This window comes from Apus apus, chromosome 1 (assembly GCF_020740795.1).
Source record: "Apus apus isolate bApuApu2 chromosome 1, bApuApu2.pri.cur, whole genome shotgun sequence".
NCBI classification, from domain to species: domain Eukaryota; kingdom Metazoa; phylum Chordata; class Aves; order Apodiformes; family Apodidae; genus Apus; species Apus apus.
In genome coordinates this window covers 99,493,964-99,516,872 of record NC_067282.1, presented here as the reverse complement: position 1 = coordinate 99,516,872, position 22,909 = coordinate 99,493,964, and the positions used below count along the sequence as shown (strand labels likewise).

The 22,909-nt window shown below is 42.6% G+C and overlaps 1 protein-coding gene across 2 annotated transcripts; it reads right to left on the bottom strand.

Annotated features, from left to right (window-relative positions):
- Positions 1-21,096, bottom strand: UBASH3A (ubiquitin associated and SH3 domain containing A). Of its 2 annotated transcripts, none has more exons than XM_051618787.1 (14): positions 20,984-21,096; positions 17,116-17,169; positions 15,788-15,974; positions 13,371-13,569; positions 12,517-12,686; positions 11,432-11,640; positions 10,482-10,608; positions 8,434-8,557; positions 7,191-7,313; positions 6,240-6,332; positions 5,014-5,158; positions 1,637-1,743; positions 1,029-1,135; positions 1-138 (listed from the first exon to the last, which is right to left on the bottom strand). In XM_051618787.1, exons 1-14 carry the CDS (start codon positions 21,094-21,096, stop codon positions 1-3), a joined length of 1,896 nt encoding a protein of 631 aa, XP_051474747.1. The 2 variants fall into 2 exon arrangements, with proteins under 2 accessions (XP_051474747.1, XP_051474757.1); XM_051618797.1 differs by having other exon boundaries at positions 1,631-1,743; positions 8,434-8,533.
- Between the last annotated feature and the right edge of the window lie 1,813 nt (positions 21,097-22,909).

Genomic DNA, 22,909 nt, shown 5'->3' with positions numbered 1-22,909 from the left:
CTAATCTTCCACTATACCATTTCTCCAGTTAAATGCTGCATTTGCTCCATGAGTCAATGTCTTTACTGGTGGGTTGACCATCTGCCATTTGTTCTCCTCTTTAATCTCTTCACAATAACACATGCCCAGTGAAGGAATCTAGGAAAGAATTTACCAGCAAAGTTACTAGTAGGGTCATTGCTTTGATGTGAAGCATGCAAAAGAGAACAGACCCTGAGACTGTTCTAGAAAGAGAGACCAGGGCATTTTGCTACTTCTGAAATTAACTACGAACAGACTGGAGGCCTGTGGGGCAATAGCTGACCTTATGTATTCACCTCACAGTTATACTTGGATCTGATGATCAAAATGTTTTCACTCCTTAAGCATCTACAGTGGTAATAAAAGTTTATTTAAAGACCAAATTCTCCAGTTAAGTTGTGTCAAGGTGGATGGTAAGGAAAACTGGGGTGAAGAATTCTGCCACTGGTGATAATACACAAATAAAATAAACAAAAAACTCTAGTGACCAAGCCTCAAGAGCAAGGCCCATTTGTGAAGCTGGCAAGAAAACCCATTTACAACTCCATTCAGCACCAAAGTTGGGAACTTACAGTGACTTGAAAAACACACAGCTTCTGAAAGAGTGAGTCACTGAATATAGCTGCAGGTTACACTCACAACATGATGGGGAGGAGAGGGAAGGCTCTTAGCTGTGTTTCTAAGGGAAGAGGGCTAGGTCCAGATGGAGAGGTTTCCAAATGTGCCTCTTGTCTGTAGGCGCTACAGGGCATTGACTTTCCAAGGGAACTGGATGAAAATCTCCACAGACGTAGCTGCTAGCCACATACTGTTGACCCAGAGAAAATCCTTCACTTGACCTCTAGTACTTTGCTAAAACTACATGAGATTCCCTTTGTAATGAGAAAGCTGATGTCCCTGGTATTGGCATGCAGTAACATGCATGTCTCACTCCATAAGCAGGCTCCTGAATCAAAATATAGTAAAACAAGAAGAAGGCTTCCTGCCAAAAAAAATTATCTTCTTACCTTTCGTACCACCTGGGCAAAGTCACTGCTGTCTCTGGCAGGGAGCCCTAACAGAGGTCGTGTGAAAGATGCCAAGGAAGAGCCATGACCCACAATGAGGATGACACCTGGTACACCACAAAAAACAATGAGAGCTGCAGCACTGTAAGGTTACGTACCCATCAGCAGATGGGCATGAGGCTCTTTTGGGGCTGTTCGTCTTTGCAGACCTGTTTGATAATGTGGCAGAGTGTATTGTGCCTGTCAGAAAAAGTCTGGTGTGTTGTTGGTGTGCCAGCTAGTAACAGAAAGCGTTTGGTAGGAAAAGAGAAAAGTAAGCTTTCCAGAAGGTGTATTAGCTTACACTGAGCTATATGCCAATGTAACAAGACCAGGCAAGACTTGCAATTTAGTACTCTAAGGTCTTCTGTTTAATTTTGCTTTTTCAATTCTATCTCATAAATTGCACGTATTTTGGCTTAGTGCAGTCCAGGACAAGGATTAACAGTCTACCTTAAGCTCTGTGCAATACCAACAGCTCAAGTTAAATGTGCTTCTGTTGACAAATCCTTGCCTGTTCCTGTTGCTGGAAGTATTTGGCAGAACATACAAAGATCTGGAACCTTTACCTTTGCTGGGACAGGCAGTGATGATCTGTTTTATAACTGCAGAGCTTCTGCTTATATATTCTTCATAACTTTCTGACAGCACCAGAGAAGAGAGTGGGAAGTTACCCCTGACAAAAAAATCACAAATATATGTTAATCTAGATGCATATGTGTACACTGTTAGCACTATTGAATGACTACACCAGAGAAAAGGCACTTGATTAAAAGGATATAGGTTTATCTACTGACTTGGCTGACATACTGTTACCTCAGCATTAACTTCTCCATTAAAATTTATGGCTAAATCTCACAGCCCATAAAGCACCAGATGCAGGGAAAGTCATACTTTAATAAAACTTGTAGTTTGAAATGGAGATTATTTGAAGTAGGATCCATGCCTAAGCAAAGCTTAACCTTTGAACAGTTCTGTTAGCAAGGACCACTGCCCAGGTGTGGACTGCAGACTTGTGGAGCCACCCAGCCCTATAGCAATCCTGACAGAGTTCAAACCAAGGCAAGACACTGACGATGTGAATGGTTTCAAGATTTGGTGGCCCAGTGTTAGTCTCCTTAATAAGCAAAGCAAATCAAACAACAAACAAGGCTTATCTGCTTTAGCTGGACAAAGGGCTAGTAAAGACTTTCCACTCCTAGAGTTAAAAAGGATGTGTTTCCAGGGACACGTATCACAATGCACTACTCCTAAGGAACTGAGCACTTCTACTGAGGTGAAGCATTCTTCTTGCTTTTACATATCAGGCCCTTAAGTCACTGAATATGTATTTTCCAAAAAAAAAAAAGAGCTAGAGACAGACCTTCGAACGGCTGCGAATGGGGACAGTGCCACGGACAGGACTGGTAGGACAACCTTGGATTGATGGACACCATGCAACCTGCACAGACTCGTCCCAAAACTCCACAGCAGCTACCAGGATACCAGTTCTGTCCATCCCTGGGAGGAGAACCAGGGGCTGCCCCAGCCCAGCGGCAGCAGGGAAGAGCCTGCAGAGCCCTGATATGCAGTGGTGGCTGTGCCAAAGGTAGGTGACTAGGAGCAAAAAATTCTTGATGGTAGGAGGCCCTGACAGCCTTCCCATAGCTGCAGAACCTGCTCAGCTTATCAGAGCTTCTTGGCAACAGAATAAAACCTTCCTCATTTTATATTTTTCTTTAATTTGTCTCTTCCAGGAGCAGGAAGTGTTCACTGCTACAGCTGGCAAATAGTTAGCCTTGTGTTGTGTTAGGGTGTTAATTTTTTTTTTTTTCTACAAACAACTTCCACCCTCACCCCAATTTCATTGTCTTCTTGTTCAGTGAGTAGGCAGGAGTAATATTAGATTAAGAAATTGTGGTCAAGTACAGTATCACAGTGTACTTTCACTGGTGAGTCCTCAGTACATTGTGTCAGTACAAATGGCAGAAGCAGAAGATTGGGACCGGGAGCATTTACCATTCCTCTGCTTCTGTGAGAGTGTAATAGGAGAGAGAGGCAGAGTGGATCGCACCCAACCTCAGCTGCCTACAACTCCAGTATCTGGCTAGGTCAATGGAGACAAGTAAGCCTCTTCAGAGGTCAATTCATGCTATCTCTAAGTATCTGACACAGACCTTAAGATGGAAAATCACTGTTTTGGGAACCCCCTTCTTTCTACTGACAAGAAGTCTTCCAGTTAACCATTATAGCCTAGGCACCCAGCTCCTAGAGGTCTGCAACTGGGTGCGTTGAACCTCAAGGTGATTTAATCTCAGCACACAACACATGGGCAGCAAATGCTTCAGTACCACTCATGTTGCCTCTTAGTGGCACTGTAAACAGGAGAATTTGGATAAGGTCCACAGTTGATAGAACCATCAGGGACTTAACCTATTTGAAGATTGTCATTTGCAGTGGGTGAATATGGTAAAAACAGCCCTTGGGACATGAAGACTTTGAACCCTATGTGTGACAGACAGAAACTGGCATCCTATGTGCAAGTTTATAGCTCATCCACACAATTTTTGCCTGGACCAAGGTGAGCTGTGAGGGTTCTGAACCCTGTAGTTAGCTCTGCTTCAGAGCTTCCCCTCTGAACTTCTCACTGCTCTGCATTTGTACCCTTTTCTGTGTGGAAGTTTGAGGGTTTTTATTGAAAAAAAAAAAAAGGCGAAACAGTCTGTTTGTAATAAAACACACCAGAAAGCACTATGATCAAAGAAAATTAAGGATTTTACTCCTTCATGCAATTTCAAATGAATACAGTTACTTGGCTGTAAGAAAAGGGTTAAGAGATGAGAAGTTTCCTTTCCCCTTGTCTTGTATTTGTGGAAAACCCCAGAGACACTCACTTTTATTAGCTGAGTAATTTCCTGGAGCTGGCTGTGCACTGTGAACACAGAGTAACCTGGTTTGTGAGCAAGATGAGGAGCTAGACTGAATTGGAGGCTTTTAACTTCCTGCCCTGCTGTGGTTTGCAAGTGCACCTCCTGCCCCAAGTTATGAGGGCCCCAAAAGGTCCTTGCTCATTTTTGAGCAACTCAAAGCAAAACAACTCCCCTCCCCAACCACATTTGTCACAAATATCAATTATAGTGAAATGGTGTTATCCTGCCTGCCCCCAAAACCAGGTCAGCTGGCTCATATTGGGCTCCCCTCTCTCCCCCCAGACCTGGCATAGCTCTGCCTCCAGGAGCATGGGGTGCCTCCCCCCGCCCTTTCCCTTCCTCTTACAGCTATTGATTCAGTGATACAAAACAGTCACATTTCAGGCAGCCAGCTGTGTTCTCTACCACTTCCTAGCCTGGGCTTATCCTCTGCCATGGGGCAGACCTCTTGCTGCTGCACTTGCAGACCCTCAGCAAAGGGCTTACTCACCTTTCCTAAAATAATTTAGGAAACATTTATTTGTTGCTGAAAACCACCTTGTTATTTACCCAACAGGATATTCTTCATGTTTCTAATGTGTTTCACATGAGCCAACAAAAACAACAACACTCCTGGTACCTGACACTAATGCCTGTAGTGCAGCTCTCTGTGTGTGTATGACAAACCATGAGGCTGAGGCCATGGATCTGAAGGCAACACCAAAGCACAGCTGGTCCTACGCAGAAGTATGAGATGTTTGTGTATGTGGGGGTTGTCCTGAGTCAAACTGTGACACAGGTGCATCCATGTGCTATGTACATGCACATTCCCAGGTGTGCACGTGTTGTCTCTGTGTCAGAGCAGCAAACAAAGTTTACCCTTGTCATGAGACAGATGACAGCATATCACATTTTGGGAACAGATCATGCAGACTTGAATTTTATCAGAATTAGCCATTTTTTGCAATGTTCACAATGGTTTATGAGAAATAAACAGATGAAGACATACCTCAAAGAAATAAAAATATGGCTTTAACAGCTAGATATGGAGCAATTACCTGTAACTTGTGTCTATTTTGTAAGATGCCTCTACCAGTTCTGTCACAGTCATGAAATCAGGAATTACTCTGCTTGCTTCCCACTTGGTCCAATCAAAAAGTCCTGGTTCCACCCTGATTTTGACTTTTTGATCTAATTTAAGCCCTGCAACAATAAGAAATATTTCTTAAGATGAGGAAGGCACACTCAAAGTGTTACAATCAGTCTATACTTTCTACCTTGCTTGGTGTAATACTTCTGTTAATGAAAATTAATTACTTCTTTTCAAACAAAAGAGGATCATATTGTTTAAATTAAGCCATCGTTATATTCTTGTCTGACTAATGTTAAAGCACTACAAATTATTACACTATTGTTATTGTCATTGTTATTATATTATCATCATAAGCATTATTATTTCTGAAGCTCTCTTATTATGATATGCAGGATACAGAAGAGAACAGAAGAAAAGACCTCAGTAATGTTGCAATCTGAATAAACTTTAGACAAGTAATGTTTTTGCCATTTTAATACAGCATTTTACTCAGTGATCCTCAGCAGGGCAAGAAATTGTTCTATAGTGTTAGAAATTGAATTCTTTTGTTGGAAGACACACTATTTTGCTTATGATTCTCAAGAGAGGTTACTAAGTGGTGCTAGCTCCCAGAGGAAATGCACTCCCATCATATTTCTGAGGTAAATATGGTAGTGGACTGTGAATCTCTGACAGACCCATTGGAGGGGACAGGAAAGGAAAAAAGAAGAGAGGGAGAGCGAGGGGAGAAGGAAAGAGGTTCTGCAACAGGAAGGAATAAATTGTGGTTTGGCTTGCAACGACAAATGCTTTCAGGAGAAAGCTGTCTTCCCTGATTTACGTATGCATCCTTCAGAATACTGGAAACATTTGCTCTTTGACTCAGAATATCCTGTGGACAAGGTGGCAGTGATGGTTTGATAAGCAGCTACTAGTGTTGAACTCAACCTTATGTGAAATGCCTCTGTTCCGTATAGCGTTAGATTCCATTTTAACTAGTGAGAGTGAGAGTTAATGGGATAGTGCTCTCCAGGCCATACACAGGGCAGCAGTTTTATTGCTGCCTATATTAGCAGCTAGAAGAAAACATCTTGTCTTCCTTGCTCAAATATAACAAATAACAACGATGTCTTCTACATTACTTGTCTTCACAGAAGATGGCAAAGACATTTTCCTGGTGGTGAAAGCACCTGTGCAGTGTTGCTGCCTTACCCTGCAGCAGGTGCTGGGCTGTCTGTACGCAGCGCAGTGCGGGTGATGAGTACACGTAGCTGACTGTCACCTCCTGGTCCAGCAGAGCTTCCCCTGGATGGGAATGGCAAAACGAGTTGCTCTTTTACAAATTGTGACAGATGAGAAACTACCACAAAATACTTTCTGCTAAAAACTGCTTGGATTTTGTAAGTTTCATTGGTGTGGGTTATACTGGCAGTCCATTTCTATTCATTTTTTTCACACTGTTGACTGACCGAGCTCACTAAAAAAGCTCATTCTGCTGGCAACAGCAAGTTTAAAATGAGTGTTGGAAAGATGATTGCAGAAGATTCACTCCAAATCTGCAAACAGCAGTTAGGCATTTGGCTGTCTCCATATCTCTGAATCATCAGAAAGAAGCATTTGAACCAGACCTGTACTGTCACAGTCAGGCATGCTTGCTCAGAGAGCAGGAACAACTTCATCTGGTGAGTGAACTGACGCAGACTAACCCACACCACTCAGCTGTCAGGTTCCTGTGATGACGTGACCACACTCTGCTGACCACAAAGCTGCTCCCTCTGGCTGGCCCCTTCATTCCTCACTGCTCTTTCAGTGACAGCTGCATAAGGCATTAGTCCCTCGCAGATAAGCAGCAGGACACATGTAGTGTTGCAGCTTCTTTCTTTTAACTTTCCTTGGCATGAACTGGCAGAATCGTTCCCAAAGATATGCAACCAGCTCCACTCTCTATTTGACTAATTATTTTACTATTTTGCTATTTCCTATTATTTCCTATTTCCTATTACCATCTTGCAGTGGTTGCCCATGGAGAAGTGTTACCACAATGAGTTACACAGTGAGTGCTGCTACGAAATTTTTCTGCTGCAAAGTCAGTATAACTTTTGCAGATGATGAATGCCTGCTTCCCAAACTCTTACATTTTCAGTAGGATATTATCCAGCTTACCTATAAGCCTTGACTGGAAAATGCCACAGCAAGATAAAGGAGGATCGTATTCAAATTGCTTCATGCTGTCTTTCCTCTTTGGCAGGGTGGAAGGGAAATTCAGATCTGCTCTGTAGTATTTTCCTGAAACAAGGTGGGATATTTTGCCACAGCACAAGGGAGGCAGCAGCTGAATGCACAGGGGCATTTCATTTTATTGGCTTTATTTCTTCTGAATGATTGTTGGCTTGTTCTGAAAACTCAGCCCAGAGTGACATCTCAACTGGCCAATGAAACAGGTCAAGGCCTGTTCTCTGGCCAGAAGGGCAAGTGATGACAGAGGGCACCTGCCCAGGGAGTGAGTCTCTCTTCCCTGCACCTCAAACACCCACTCTGTCCGTCCACGGGGGATGGACTGTAGTCTCTGCTGTCCCTAGATCTCTGGGAACCATGTGGGTCAGGGGAAGCTGCCATCGACTGAGACCACACCAAGGAGATAGTTAATAACTGAGCAGTTTGGGGGATCATGAAGAGGCACCTGAACTCAGATGCCTGCAGGATTATTTTTGTACTACAGACATAGTCAGTGTCTCACTAATGAAAAATCCTGATGACTTCTGTTACCTTAAAGAAATCTCATTTTGAGGTCATAGCACTCGCTTGGGAAATCACCTGTCCTAACAAACTAGCACCTCTTCTGCAAGCTGTGAAAGAGCAAATGTGTGTGGGGGGGTGGGGTATGGGGGGTGGGTGTCAGTTTCTTCACCTTAAAAATACACTTTTTTGAGAGGGAGGAACAGGAAATTTAGCTTTTAATTTTGATCAGTGCTAACATCTCATTTCCACCATGGTTTGCTCTTGCTCTCTTTCCCCAGGTTGCAGTACTGACATACTGTGACTCTGATCAACAGACCATGGTCCTGACTCAAGGATGGAAAAGCAGAGGGGTCTGACAACCACCACCTTGTGCAACGAGTGGTAGAGATCTTGTGTTTTGTACATCCATCAGTGAGACATATCCATCAGTATCACAAGAACTTTGCTTGTTTTGCAGAGTTTATCTAATATAAACATGAAGGACTTCAGGATATTATCAAATACTGGTTACACACAGGTCAAAGCAGTGCTATACCTGACTTGCAATGTTACTAATTCTTTTGTGTCAGCATTTACATTTGCACACCAAAGATTGCATCTCTTTTACCCATTACTAGGGTTAATCGGTTTCAGTTCTGATTTTCCCAAGATCCTCCCATTATCTTACCATCTGCAGTCAAGCACTGTTGAAGCCAAGATTTGCCAAAGACCTGATCAACTCTTTCCCCATGGCGCATCACCAGCACACCTCTTCGCAGGGTGGCACTCTGAGACAACGAGGTAAAAAGAGGCTTTCATTACCATATTATATGAATTTGCATGAAAAATCTGGATTCCTGGATGCTGCCTGATGGAGGAAGGAACAGCAGACCAGTCCTGGAAGGTTTATAACAAGAACAGAAGGGTAGAAGAGGCTGCTATAATAGATGCCTATCTTTAGGACAACAGTAAGTATGACTGGCTATCCAGTGAAGGCAAATGAAAGAGATCATTGACCTTTATGTGCTACAGATTAGATTTTAACTCTGTGATTGGACTAGTGAAAGGTAGTGCTGATAACAGATCTTTTAATTCCAGTGTGGGAAGAAATTATCATTTTGATATATATCATGTGACCAGTAGAAACAGAACAAGGAAGCTTGTTAAGATTTAAGTTGTAATGCCCTTTCCTACACCAGGACTAACACCAAGCTCATCCTTCTTTTCCTAATGAAAACACTACTTTCACATTTTTTGTAACTGTGTGGCCAAATCAGCAGTGAATCCAGATCTCCTCTGAGGCCACTTTTTATGCTCAGAAGGTGTGAAATTACAAATAAGTTCTAAGTTGTTTGGGTTAGCATTAAATACAGAAGAAAAGATAACGTGGAACCAGTCAAAGGCTTTTAAACTTTTTCAGCAGTAACCCATCACAGCATTACTGTTGCAGCAGTGTGGTTAGTGATGTGTATCTTCAGCAGCAGAGAAGGGAATTCTTAAGAAGAGCTATGAAATTTATATTCCTGTATTCATCTAAACACTATTGCATTTCTGCCATGAAGCACAATCACCACAAGATCAGAGTTTAAAACTGACATTTTGTGATCTTGCTCTTCAGTTTCAGAGGAACCCAAAGACCTGGGAAACTCCTAGTCTGGAGATCTGCACGTTTGTAAAACATGTTCTTCAGGCCATATGGTGGCTCTGCTGCAGATCTGAGCTAGATAAGAGCTGGTGGAAGGATATGTGACTACTGCAGAAGCTTCTGTCTTACAGTCATGCACACAGTGTCCTGAGAGGCCCCAGGATGGAAGTTCCCTCAAAGTGCCCTCAAGTTGCTCTGGTGTTAACACAACGAACCTGGGGTTATCACCCAGCATGGTGAGAAAAGAGGCCATGGGGCTGGCAAGTCCAAAGGGGTTTCTGCAGCATGTCATTGATGGAAAGGACCATCTTGGCATCCCTGACAGTCAGAGCCTATAAGGCAGCAGAGGTGAAACTATGCTGTAGATAAAAAAGGAGAGTCCTTATTTTTCCCTTCATACCAGAGACCAGAAGAAAATCTGGGAAAAAAAATGTTGATTTTGAAACTAGGACAAAAATATAATCACATCAGTGCTGCTAAACTTCCCAGGTAGCTGTTCTCTTGCTGCAGTTCTATGCAATTATTTGCATTAGCTATTTACCTAAAAATATAAAAGAAGATGAAACATTTCAGTGTGCTAAGATCTGGGACCATGTAAACCACCAAGGTGACATCTACAGAATCTGCACATAAAAGTAACAATGAAAAATCTGCCTAATTCTGCTCTAGTTTCTCTGCTACTAACCCATATGAAAGTCAGGGGAAGTTGTGCCCGTGTCTCACTTGTCAGACTTGTTGCTGTACCTTTGCACAGCTTGCCCAGTAAGGCTGTGCACAGAGAAACCTCAACAGGGAGCTCATATGTTGTGCTATTATGACAGGAATTAAAATAATTTTATGAAAGAAGGCAAGAGTAATATTTACATCATGTATGTTACAAAATAACATGAGATACCATACAGTATAAGCACATGAGCTTGTGTATATATGTGTGTGTGTATATATATATATATATATATATGCATTACAGTGTAACGTGAAAATGTGAGGGAGAAAAAGGAACATGCTAATAAATTTACTAAATGCATTTAAGTAACAGTATATCTGCACAAGCACATGGTAAAGATAAGAAAAGGGAAAAAAAATATTACCTGAAGAGAAAATACATTGGTTACACTCCTGGACATACTAGGATTATGGATTTCTCTGTGCAGCTTTACATTAGGTTCATTTTCAGGTTGGGGGAAAAATCTTGAAGCTGTTGCAAAAACATATTCCCTGTAGAAAAAAAAAAAAGCAACACACACACACAAACCTATGAGTGCACACAAATAGAGGGGCTTTTTAAGTCATTATTTTGTGTACAGAGACCTGTAAGGATTTATATTCCATTCGGTATTTTTTTGCACCCTCATGCAATCCATTTCATCACTTGATTATTGATTTAGCATCTGCCCAGGAAAAATAAAGTGAAATAATATGAACTGATGGCATATATTGGGTGTAACCCTGCTAAAGTGTGATCTTCAAACAGGATATACAACCTGGTTGCCTGCTCTGTGTCTCTGAGGACACAGTAACAAGTGTACTTATCCCTCCCTGCTTAGAAAAATCAGCTCTAATCTGTAAGTAGCATCAACCACACTGTCAGCTGCAGAGCAAAGTGCAGGAAGCCAGACAGATGCCCGCTGATACAGGGTAAATCAACAAGATGAGGGTGGCAGGCTCAAGGTGGTGGAGTAACCTTTGCATGGTTTGATTTCAAGCGAACTTTGCAAGGTCTTGAAATGAGAAAAAAGAAGCAAACGATCCAGGCTGAAGGTTCATCTACCAGGCAGAACATGGTCTTTTAAAATTAATTAGGATGTTCAGGTTGTTCAGGAGCAAACAGAGGTCATCCCTTGAGCAGCTGAACTAATGAACTCTGGGTGTCTGTGGGTGTGTATCCTGTCTTTTCTCCCAGAAGTCTCAGCATCCCACCCAGACCCCCAGCACCCCTCTCTCCTCCACACGTGCCGTCTCCAGCTCCTGCTGCCACGGCTCCCCAGCAGGGAAAGTGGCTGACATAAAGCAACACCCGTGACACGAAAGCCCAACTTACCTGTGCTTAACCCACGTGTCTGACTCGTTGGCCCTCTCAGTGTAGTTTTCAGGAAGAAAACCCCTGCAACCTGTCCGATGCGAGGTCCCAATCACCCACCCTTCGGTCACATCAGACTGCTGTGTTGGGTCAACGTAGATGAAGTCCCCGGTGTTGATCATGAGCTCATCGATGTTCTGGGGCTTGTACTGGAAGAGGGCCCGCAGCGTCTGGGGGGGAGCACACAGCAGGGTCAGGCTGCTGACCAGACCCCACTGCTGCACATCCCACAGCAGCTCAGGGAATACTTCTTTAATTCCACCAGACACAGCGATCAGTACTGTTTACCACTCCACATCATGCTTTTTAACGGCGCTTCAGCAGAGAAAAGGGAAGATGTTACCACATTCACAATGTGTGTAAATACAGGCACCTGCTTTTAATAAAAATACTCTTTTTCCCCTGTATCTAGTACAGACTCATTTACAAGCAAACACAGCAAAAGCATTACCAGCTGTTTTTTGTGATTACCCACAGGTCTCCTGAGTGTGACCAAAACAAGACTTGTGACAAAGTGAAATACTGATCTGAATAAGAAAAGGTTTATCATTCCATAATTTAAATTTGGAAATGAGAACTGGGAAAATGTTTTCTGGTTTTAACTAAAGAGTCAGTGAGAATCATCAGTGAGAACTGTGTCCTGCTCACTGGTATTTAAGCTGTGCAGTTTTCATCATAGCTAGAACAATCAAGAAAATTAATTTTGCCAAATTGAATTTTACTGCTGATCTGACAAATGTTAGAAAATATTCAAAGATCATAATTTCCTGTCTCTTTAATTTATGTCATGGTAAGATTAGAGTTTTTTTCTGCTGGAGTTTGGAATTAGACCTTACTGACATGCGTTTCAAGCAGCCTACCATAAAGGTATATTCTACTGATTCATGAGTACAGTTATTTAAACAGAAGAGGTGCTTGAAACTACCATCCTTTTTTTGAAACACTGTACTGTGCATGCACAGATTTTCTTCAAGAAAGAAGAAGGTGAAATGATTGTAGCAAAGAGTCTGCTCATAGGCTCAGGAAATTAAATCTGATGCCAATACCTGGTAATGCACAAAACGCATGTCCCTTGAGTAGAGAGCAGCTACCCACTGGCAGGTCTCCCCTGGGTTAATGCATTTGGCCAATTGTTCCAAAGTCTTCTGATGGTGAGGATAAAACTTGTGAGCCAAGGTAAGGTGGAACTGCTTTAGGCAGGGCTTCACATGGCAATCTAGGAATAAAACAATCATGTCACAACAGAAAAGCGAAGGTCTTTTAAAGCTCTTCTTGATTTATCCTACATGCTTTGCCTGATGCAGGAAATATCATAGTAATTATTGTTAGAGTAGATCATAGTTTTGCTGAATAATGGTTCTGGAGAACATCATGGTTTTAATCATGCCAAAATAATTCACAAATCTGGACTGGATTTGCTCCCTGTCTTCAGCTGGGAGAAAGAAACAAACAGGGCTTGAATTCCTCTCCCAGTCTGAGATGTATTAACTCGTTTCTCCTAGACATAGCTATGCTGGGGCTATGTCCCAGTTTTCTTCTGATGTCACTGGAGAAGGGTCTGGGACCTATTTCTCAGAGATGCAGTCAGGCCATCAGGATGGGCCATAGCACTCTGGGAATGGAGGTCTGGGAATAGGAAGTACTATAACCCTCCACATCTCGGCTACCCTGATCGATGGCCCATCAAGTCATACAGGCAACCATTTCAGCTCCTAGACAAAAGCACTGTGCCTGCAAAATCTAAAACGTGGTCCCCTAGACACATTGTTTTAAATCTGTAGAAAGAAAGGGGGCATGCTGGCAGTAAAACATCAGCTAAACTCCCCCAGAGACGTTTTCAGTACCATGCCTAAGCATTTGTGCTACGACCCACCTGTTTTCCCTCTGATGTTAGTCTTACCTGCCAGGGCTGAAGCCTCTGAGGAGAATGCCACAGCAAACTCTTTGAGGATATTTGCATGGCTGTCAGCAATGAAGAAGCCAAGGTAGCTGGTGGATGCATGTAGTGATAGGGAAATGGATGACGGAAAGCACTGTGAAAAGCTGTCACCGACTCGCTTTAAGGTGTCGTACAATAATTCCACTTTCTGGTCTTCACACTGAAAAAAAACACAGGAGGAGCAGGCTTTACCCACTAACCCAACAGCCACTATCATAGCCTGTGTTATACAGCAGCACCAGAAAGCAGTGTGGAGAAAGACAACATAATTAGAAACTTGCCTGAAATTCCTGGTATTCAAATCAGTAATATTGGACAGTGTGTTTAGCACAGATGAAGCCTATTATCAGGAGGTGTATCTAGCCTGGGTAGGAAAGAGGCAAAAGACTGTACCATCTGACGGGTGTGCCGTAACCTGTCTGAAATGAGGCACGGATCATTATTTCCCATTTCAATTCTAAGTATGAATTTGTGTTATTGTTATCCTACAGTCTTCTGCTGACACCGCTCCTGCTAAAACTTCCAAATCTCAGAGCAACATACAGCAAAATGCATAAAGCACCTCCATCATTATTATCCTTAATGCTCTAATCACAGCAAATTAAAAGACCGTACAGAGCTGTAGTGCCACAAAAAAAAGTGACAAGCAACCTAAGAAGGGAAGAGACAAAGCTGGAATTTATGCTGTCCAGCCAAAGACAGGTACATTAATGATGCTCCATTTCTGTGCTGCTTTGCTCTCCTCTGCAGAGGTATTTGCTCCATTTAGCCTTCACTCTGGGTGAAGCTACTGAAAGGGAAGAGCAGAAGAGAAGGGAAGAGCAGAAGAGAAGAGAACAGCTCCTCTGGTTAAAACCACCTTTCAGCTTTGAGCATTTCTCAAGCCACAGGGAGGAGAGATGCACCAAGGTGGCACTGGGAAGACTGGGCTGTGGGGGCACAGGGAGAGATGAGGGTCCCACACCAGGGCATGTGCCATGCAGCAGTCTCCCCTGTGGTCAACAAGCCTGGGAGCTGCAAAAAATGTTGGGGAGTCAGAAAATGGGGGAGGGCTGGACTGGGAGAAGGAGGTGGGAAGCAGGTCAGTGAGTCTCCCTTTCTGCCCATGAGGTGCCCAGGTCAGTTCATGCTGACAGCCAAGGAGCAGAGAACAACACTGGAGGCTGCATTTGTCCCTAGAAATATGCTACCTGAAATGGGGCTGAGATGTGCAAGGCGAGGGTTGCAATTCAGTTGTCTCTTCCACCTTTCAAAAGCACAGCATTCATTATTAATTAATTATTTTTGTTCTTTATAGTTGAGATTAATGGCCACAGGTTACCATTCAATATTTTGCAAAAAACACTTCTATTCTCACTGTCTATACTTAGTGGCATGCTTTAGTGTAGAAGTATGATTAACAGAATGTTTCAGTGCACTTCAGCTGCAGCTGATGTTCATGTGCTGTGCCATCAACATATGAAAATGGAATTCCAGATGGCTTCAGAGTTTTTCCAGACTAGTGACTCTTTTCTGGCCTTTGCTGATGCTGGCACATTCACCTATGCAGGAGAAGTAGTTCTTCTGGGAAGTTCATTAGAGGGTTACCAAGCATTCAGAAGGTCACCTAGAGGGAGAGTAGCATCTGTAGGACCAGAAAACAGCCCACCAGGAGTCCTGCTCAATAATCCAACTTTCGTGTGAAATTATTGACAAAGTGACTCAGTTGCACCATCGGACTCCAGTCTGTCTCCCCTTGCTCTTTCCATCCCTGTGCATTCTGCTTCTGTCTTGTCAAAACTTCCAAGCTTCAACAGAAAAGGTAAAAACTGGGCCACACCACTGTAGCAATGACCTTCTGGCTGCGGCTCTCTGGGGAAGGCAGGGGGTTTCCCTGAGATTCCCATAGGCATAATACCAAAGTTTTCTGCATCCTATGTTAACACTATCAGCACTGCACAACTGGCTAAAGGCAGCCGCTGCTGCCACAGCCAGGAAGGTTTAACACCTTATATGGATGCAGCCATGGGCTTGGTCTCTGAAGCCAATAGCTGTGTGTGGGAAGCAGTGCTTCCTGCTGGCAGATCCATGTGTAGCCTGGACTGTTGCCCTGGATGGATACTGGACAAGTGTTACTCAGCTACCCCAAACCATCCCACTGGCCCAAGCATCCAAGTTTTAGGTATGCTGAGGCCTGAGGTGGGTAGCTAAAGTAGGCGGTGGGAAGAAAATCCACAGTGCCTACGCAGGTGTCGAGCACTCAAATATGAAACTAGCATGTCTGGACCTGAGTCGTGTGAGTTTGATTGCCAAGGAGAACTTCTGGTGTAAAACAATGGCAGGTGGCCCAATTTTACCAGTAGCTGATATTTGACCTTTGCACATCTTTTGTGCCTTACCGTGAAGAAGTCACAGAGAGTGATGTGAGGAAAAATCTCATGGGCTCTGTTTTTCCCACACTGGCGCTTGCTCTCCTTCCAAAACTCTTGCAGGTGGTTATACAAATGGCCGGTGGGACACAAGTAAAGTGCATATTCCTGAGGGATGGGGTCATCCAAAGAGGGATCATTGCAGTGGGAGTGCAACCTGGAGTCAAGAGCATATAATGGAGGAAATAGAAGGTTGTTATGCTCTTACAAATGAAAACCGGAGATAAAAGCTCCTTACAAATTTTCTCCCTAAAGTATTAACAGAGAATGGTGAGGTTCTTTTTTTGCTTTTTGTGTGTGTTTACTATGTGCCTTCACTTCTTTCAATGCTTGAAAAGCAAAGACGAGAAAAAGAATTTTTAAGGGTTTTTTGAGTTATTTCCCCTCGTTTCTCATGACTGGAAATAGAGGACTGGCAAAGGAAAAGAGGCAATGGGTAGAAAATTTTGAAGAATGACAAAATGAAAACTAACTGAAGATTTAAAAAAAAAATACTCAAAAATAGCTAGCCTTTTTATTCAGCCCTAATAAAAGCAAACAAGACAAATCAGAAAATGCACAAGGAAAGATGAGAAACTTGTAGTCCAAGTGATGATATCCTTCACTTTATTTTTCACGTGCTGTTTGGCTTCACAGCTGTCAGATTGGGAGTGACCGATAGAAAGCATGGTGGTATCCCTGACAAAAAAGTGTTTGGGAAGAACATGCCGTTCTCAAATGTATCCTCTGGCTTTTCACCAACAAAACAAAACAAAACCAAGACAAACAAACAAACAAACAAACAAAAAAAAACAAGCAAAAAAAACCCCCTAAAATTGAAAAAAAACCCACAACAAAATCCAGATGAAAGTGTTAACTTGAAGGTGGATTAAAGCAAAAAAAGTAAATTATCAACATATGAATAACATATGAATACTCTATGAGAGTCCTGGTACAGAGGAAAAAACTTTGTAGGGATCAGGAATAACAAGTGATTTTGTCTCCAGTGTTGCCTCCCTCTGACCATCATCAGCCTTTCAGCTTATTTTGTAAAGGGCCTTTCTCAAAGGAAGAAGACAGACTGTTTTCCTTCAGCCATTGCCATGGAATCCCACATTGTTACTGCAGGAGTTTGTAACTGCAGCCATGGGTACATACATTTTCCTTTTTTTCTTCCTCCTTCCTTTTGGGACGGATTTTTTTTTTTTTTTTTAACATTTACCTAAGCTAACTTCAACTGCAGTGACAGTCGGCACATGAACAAGGATTTTTAGCCTGGTTTAATGTGAAAGCACTCCTTAGAAAGCATAGGTACTTACCATTTTGCAGCGTCTTCTATTGTCTTTTGTCCAGTAGCAGCCAAGGCTTTTTGCCTAGAAAAAAGCCAAAATGGATTCATCAAAATAACAAAAAGAAAACTGCTAGAAATAAAGAATAGACACACTGTGGTCACCAAGTCTATTTTCCAGCACAGATAGGACCATTAACAGTTAGGTTATTCCTGGCAAATATTGACATTCTTGAAGCTCTCCAGATAGTTTTTTCCACTGCAAGTTTTTAATTCATTGAATATTAGTAACCTATCCTCCCCAGAAGATGTCCTCTTTTGTGTTCTAGAGATGTTTCCTTATCGTCTCTACGGACTATATGGATTTTCTTAGGATTGGGTAAACCACCTGCCCAAGCATTGTAAGAGCAGGTTTTGTTTGGTTCATAGAATAATGTTCTGATTCAAGATGCCAGACCCAATTCCATGCATACAAATGAAGCAGAACTTGGTTATGTTGGGGCATGAAAATCTGGATTGAAGATCTTCCATAGGTCAGCAGAGAGACACGTGAACCACCAGTTCAGTCCAGGATGAGGGAGAATATTCCATGTTTCTCTCTGTTAATGCAACTCAGATTTGAGTCACATTTCCTTTTCTCATCAGAGCTTTCAAAATGTCAATTATGTACTTCACATTAACAAGTATTTATAACTAAATAATAGGTGATGGATGAAGGATTCCCCAGTGTTTAAGTATCAAATGCACCCATTAACCCCCTTTCCAGCCCTGTAACCCACCCACAAGCTTCATAGAAGAGACATGAAGAGAAAGTAGATATAATGGTCATGGAGGAAAACCTGCTAAATTGTCATCTGCTCATCTTTTTTGTTCTTTTTTTGAGGCCATTGGGTCCTGAGGGCATTGATTCATTTAGTCTCCTCACATTTTTATCCTCTATCCCTCCCTGTGACACCTGAGCACACACCAGCAGCGCAATGACTGCATGAAGCAGCAGGACTCAGATTCCTCCTTGGTTCTTCCTCCTAGACTTATGCCTTCTCTCTTGTTCTAAAACTACATTTTGGCTTGTTAAAAACATTTAAAGGTACTTAGGTGTATGAGCAACCATGCCTGGCTTTTTAGTGAGGACTCAAAATGGATGAGTGCTAATGTGAGCATTTGCACTCAAGCTTTGCTTTCTACCTTTTTCTTCTCAAAGTGAGTCAACTACCATGGCTAAACCAATGCAAAACCATGAGCCAGATTGTCTAAAACTAGCCTGTGTCCTCTGTGACTAAATGCTGCACATTTTCCTTCCACACCTCTGCTAGGTCCCCCTTCTCCATCGTGTCAAACACAAACAACCATTTTTTTTTTGTCATTCTCCCCATGCAGCCCTTCCTGCTGTATCCTGTTGAAAGGCCTGTGCCTGTCACTGCTCAGCCAATGATGCAGACTTTGTCAACTACTTGTAACACCTCAAAAAAGACATTTTACTGCTTCATGCCAAGCTGTTCCTCTCACTTAGAGAAAAGCTCTGTGCAAACAGCCCTGAAGCCAAATGGAGCTTACCTTAAGCTTTTCTTTACCACAGGGCCAGCAAAATCATGAATGTAGTAAGTCAAGTGAGACCTGAAACCATGGACTATCACTTGACTCGGTATTATGTTCTTGCTCCCTTGTGCTTCTCTCTGTGCCTGTTTCCACCTTTTGTCTCATCATATATGTTGGCTGTAGGATGCTTTCCAAGAGGCTTTGCAGTGCTCTTAACATCAGGAGAGTATTAGGCTGTGACTACACATTCTTCGCTTCCAAGATAAGCAGCAACGATTGGATGGAAACATGTAGAATAAATTCTGTATATACTAGTTTTTCTCATATACAGAGTAGGAATAAACCATTGAAAATCTGTATTAAAAATAGTGTCTTGACAATGAGAATAAACTGGCTCTTCCCTAAAGCAGAAACTGCTGACACAGTTCAGTTCTGTGTAAGCACCAAGGGAGGCCCATTTTGTTGATCTGATTCTCAGCTTGATCCCCTGGGGAAATGTTGCTGTGAGGTGCTGGTTCTCTGTTATGAAAGATTTTGTAATATTTCTGCCACCCTCTTTTTTTTCAGGCCAGGACATCTTGAAAAAACAACTTTTCAGTACTTTCATTTACGGTTCAATCCAGGAACTACAGAGATATCTAAAAGGTTTTCTAAAAACGCGACCAAAATTTTGAAGGTCTTAAAGTCAATAAAATAAAATACAATAAAAATTAAAGTGTTTCTGGGTATTTTGTCATTTTAAGTTGATTTATATAATTACTTCTGCCACTGATTCTTGATTTTGACCTGGGAAGCACAAAGCCATCTCAGTAACAGCAGAAAGTGTTTTGAAGAGGATGTGAAGAATCATAGAATTGTATGGTGTGTGTTGGAAGGGAAACTAAAGATCACCTAGTTCCAACACCTCGTTATCAGCAGGGACACCTCCCACTAGACCAGGTCGCTCAAAGACCCATCCAACCTGGCCTGAACACTTTTAGGGATGGGGCATCCACAGCTTCTCTGTGGAACAAGTTCCAGTTTCTCACCACCTTCACAGTAAATAATTTCTTTAATGTCTAGCCTAAAGCTATCCACTTCCAGTTTAAAGCCATTAACTCTTGTTCTGTCACTACATACCCTTGTAACAAGTTCCTCCCCGCCTTTCTTGTAGACCTCCTTCAAGTACTGGAAGGCCACTATAAGGTTCCCTCAGAGCCTGCTCTTCTCCAGGTTGAACAACCACAACTCTCTCAGCCTGTCTTCATGGGAGATGTGCTCTCACCCTCTGGTCATCTTCATGGCCCTCCTCTGGACTCACTCATACAGGACAAAAACTTCAAAACACAGCCATTGCTTTGAGATGACCCAGCTTGTAGTATTCTTAGAGAAACGATGAACTAGGTTTACAGCTGAACAGTTAAAACTGGGCATAACTGGGAACAAGGCACCCAGAGTTTCCTTGTTAGCTGTGCCTATCATGTCTAAAGTCAATCTGCTAAACACTGCTGCTCCCCAAAAAGCAGCACACTACTTATGAATGGTGTCCATTCAACATGTTTAATTTTAATTTAAAAGAAAGAGATATTGCTCTCCTTTCTAAAATATTTTTTATGAGGGGTTCTTTGACATTCAAATGAAAATATTTATTTTTTGCACATTTTTAACTGAAGTGTCCATACTTGCCCTTCAGAAGCTGAAAAATCGTCCCCAAAACTTCCCTGTCCAATCAGAGGAATATTTGGGAGCGAAGTGACCACCACTGTTATTTTCTGTTGAGTTAATCTCTCATCCATTGGGCTTGCCATGAACAGTTCCTCATCCTTTACTATTATATTTTCTAGGTAGAACATGCTTTTGGAGCAAGATCCCAGTTGAAGACAGGAATAAAAATTAACAGACTTATGTGGCATCTTGTTAAGGAAAGCTTACTCTTTCAAAACTATTCCCAGTGACAAAATCCAGCAGGAAATCTTTGCCAGGCCTTTGGATAGAAGTTACATCCACACCCAACTCCTTTATAATAGTGATAAACAGAAAAAATGAAAGAGGATATATCCCAAGAGCAAAGTATGGACATCAGCTTTTTATTGTGAGGTGTCTCAAATTGAAGACTTGGAAGTGCATGTGCTCTTCAGGAATACAAAGCATTTTAAAAAAACAGATACAGAGCAGGTTGCTTTTGCAATATGGGCAATACACTCTGCTCTGCAAGAAATTCACAGCAAGACAGGTCTGATCCCTGCATAGGGACATCACGCCTAGGAAGCAACATGTTCTCTTGATGAATAAAGCAAGCAGCCTGAAGTCAGGATCTCATGAGAAATTCCTCTTGCATCTTAAACACCTCTTACTGTGCATAGACAGATGAACACATTACTCACGCGATATGAGCCGAGAATCCTTTGTTGAGGAGGGACTCGAGGAGTACAGATGGGCTTTTGCTCCTGTGCTTGTTGGCCACCTTGGCGTACAGCTGTGTCTCAGCCACTGCCATCTCCTCCGCTCTTCCCCTGGCCGTGTGCTGAGGCTGACAGAAACTAGGAGGTGGGAGGAGAGTGCGAGCGAGGGAGGGAGGCAGGGAGGAAGAAAATGAGAGAGAAAGAGAAAGAGAGAGCTAAAATATATAAAAAAAGCAAACCCTCAAACCTCTTGTGATCTTTTCTGACAAAAGCTGACATCCTGTTTTTGTAGCATCAGCATCTCTGAATTTTTGGTTTAGGTTGGCTAAAAAAGCAAAATCGGTCTGCAGACTTTTCCCATCTGGCCCAGCCAAACAAGACTAGTAGTCCAAAGGTAAGCACCACAATCAGCAGGGACTTGCTGTAGGATTTGAGATGAGATCTTTTAGCCTATCATTTTAAAATGTCTTCTGAAAGCCTAGAAATTCACCTGAGTTGCTACTGCAGTGTGGGGGAGGCAACTAGGGATGTCCTGAGAATGTAAGAAGTTAGTCTACAGGACAAATTCTTTCCTTTTGGGCTTGATTTTCATGTCCTTCCATCCCTATCTTACATGGCTCGTGCTTTGGGCTTCTTAGTCAAAGAAGATGAGCCGGCCAACTGTGCAAAGTCAAACCCAATGTCTCTTCTAGCCATCATGCCCTGAGGCTGGGCTTGGAGCAGCTTTGGAAGGCAGCAGGGAGAAGCCTGTCCATCCTGGTGGTTCCAATCCCACCATGGGAGCCTTTGCAGAGCTGCGCTGGCTTGTCTCCAGGGTTTCCAGCATGGCCAGAGTAGGTGAAATGGTTGGAGACAATTTTCTCTGGCCTGGATTGTCCTCACTGAAGGCACCACAGCTCCCTGGGGAGGACAGGACATCTCACCGCATGGATCAAAAGGGCCATTGGAGCTGCTGGTCTCATGAAATGAGCCCTCACCTTCTGAGTTCCCCTGGGATACCTGGCCAGTTTGGGTTGCTTCTCCAACTGTTTGTCTGTGAAGTCCAGTGGGGAGAGCATCAGAGCACCATGAGGAACTCAAGAAGTGTAACTTTATTTATACCTCCTTGTCTGTTGGTTTGGTTTTTTTGTGTGTTTTTTTTTCTGCTTATGTCCCCCTGTGTTTCCCATTTCCAGGGAAGGCTGCTGAAAATATGGCAGAAGTCTTGATGTCATGGCTTAGAAGATGTGAACAGTTAAAAAGATTGTGATGTGTCATCCTCTCCTTTGGAATTTCCAATCTCCATTGTGCACAGCAAAAGGTCTGAACAGCTTCCCTCATTGCAGCCGTGTTCCAGGCACATGGGTTTTATCATGGAAAAAACTTAATTTCTTGGCCTCTCAGGTGCCTTGTTTCACTTACACTGCTGTGGCTTTTTTGCTTCATCTCTCCTGTCATCAGTCTCTCTTCTTAGTAGAAAAAAATACAACAAAACAAGCCAAATTATTATGTTTCTTGAACATTTGATGAAGATGAGCTTACATTTTAATTTTCTAAATCCCAGAGTCCAAATGAGTGAGATACTTCTTGCAAACCACTTGCATAATATTGTGCAATATTTAATTACAGATGTTATCCATAACTAAAGCATGGGTCTCTTTCAAAAAACACTCTTTAAGTGTGCTCTTTGCTGCAAGCACATAGCAAAGGCTAAACCAAGAGAAAGAAGAGTAAGGTGACCTTATGGGCCCGGTGTGCAGAAAAGACAAAGCATCCAGGGCTTCTGCCACCCACAGCTCTCAGCAGACTTCTCAGCTGCACGACTTTCGATAAAAGACGAGCAAGCGCAGGACCGTGCAGTGTGCGCTGCTCCTTTGCTGAGGGGTTACAGAGAGGCTTGCAAATACTAAAATATTACCTGATGCTCTT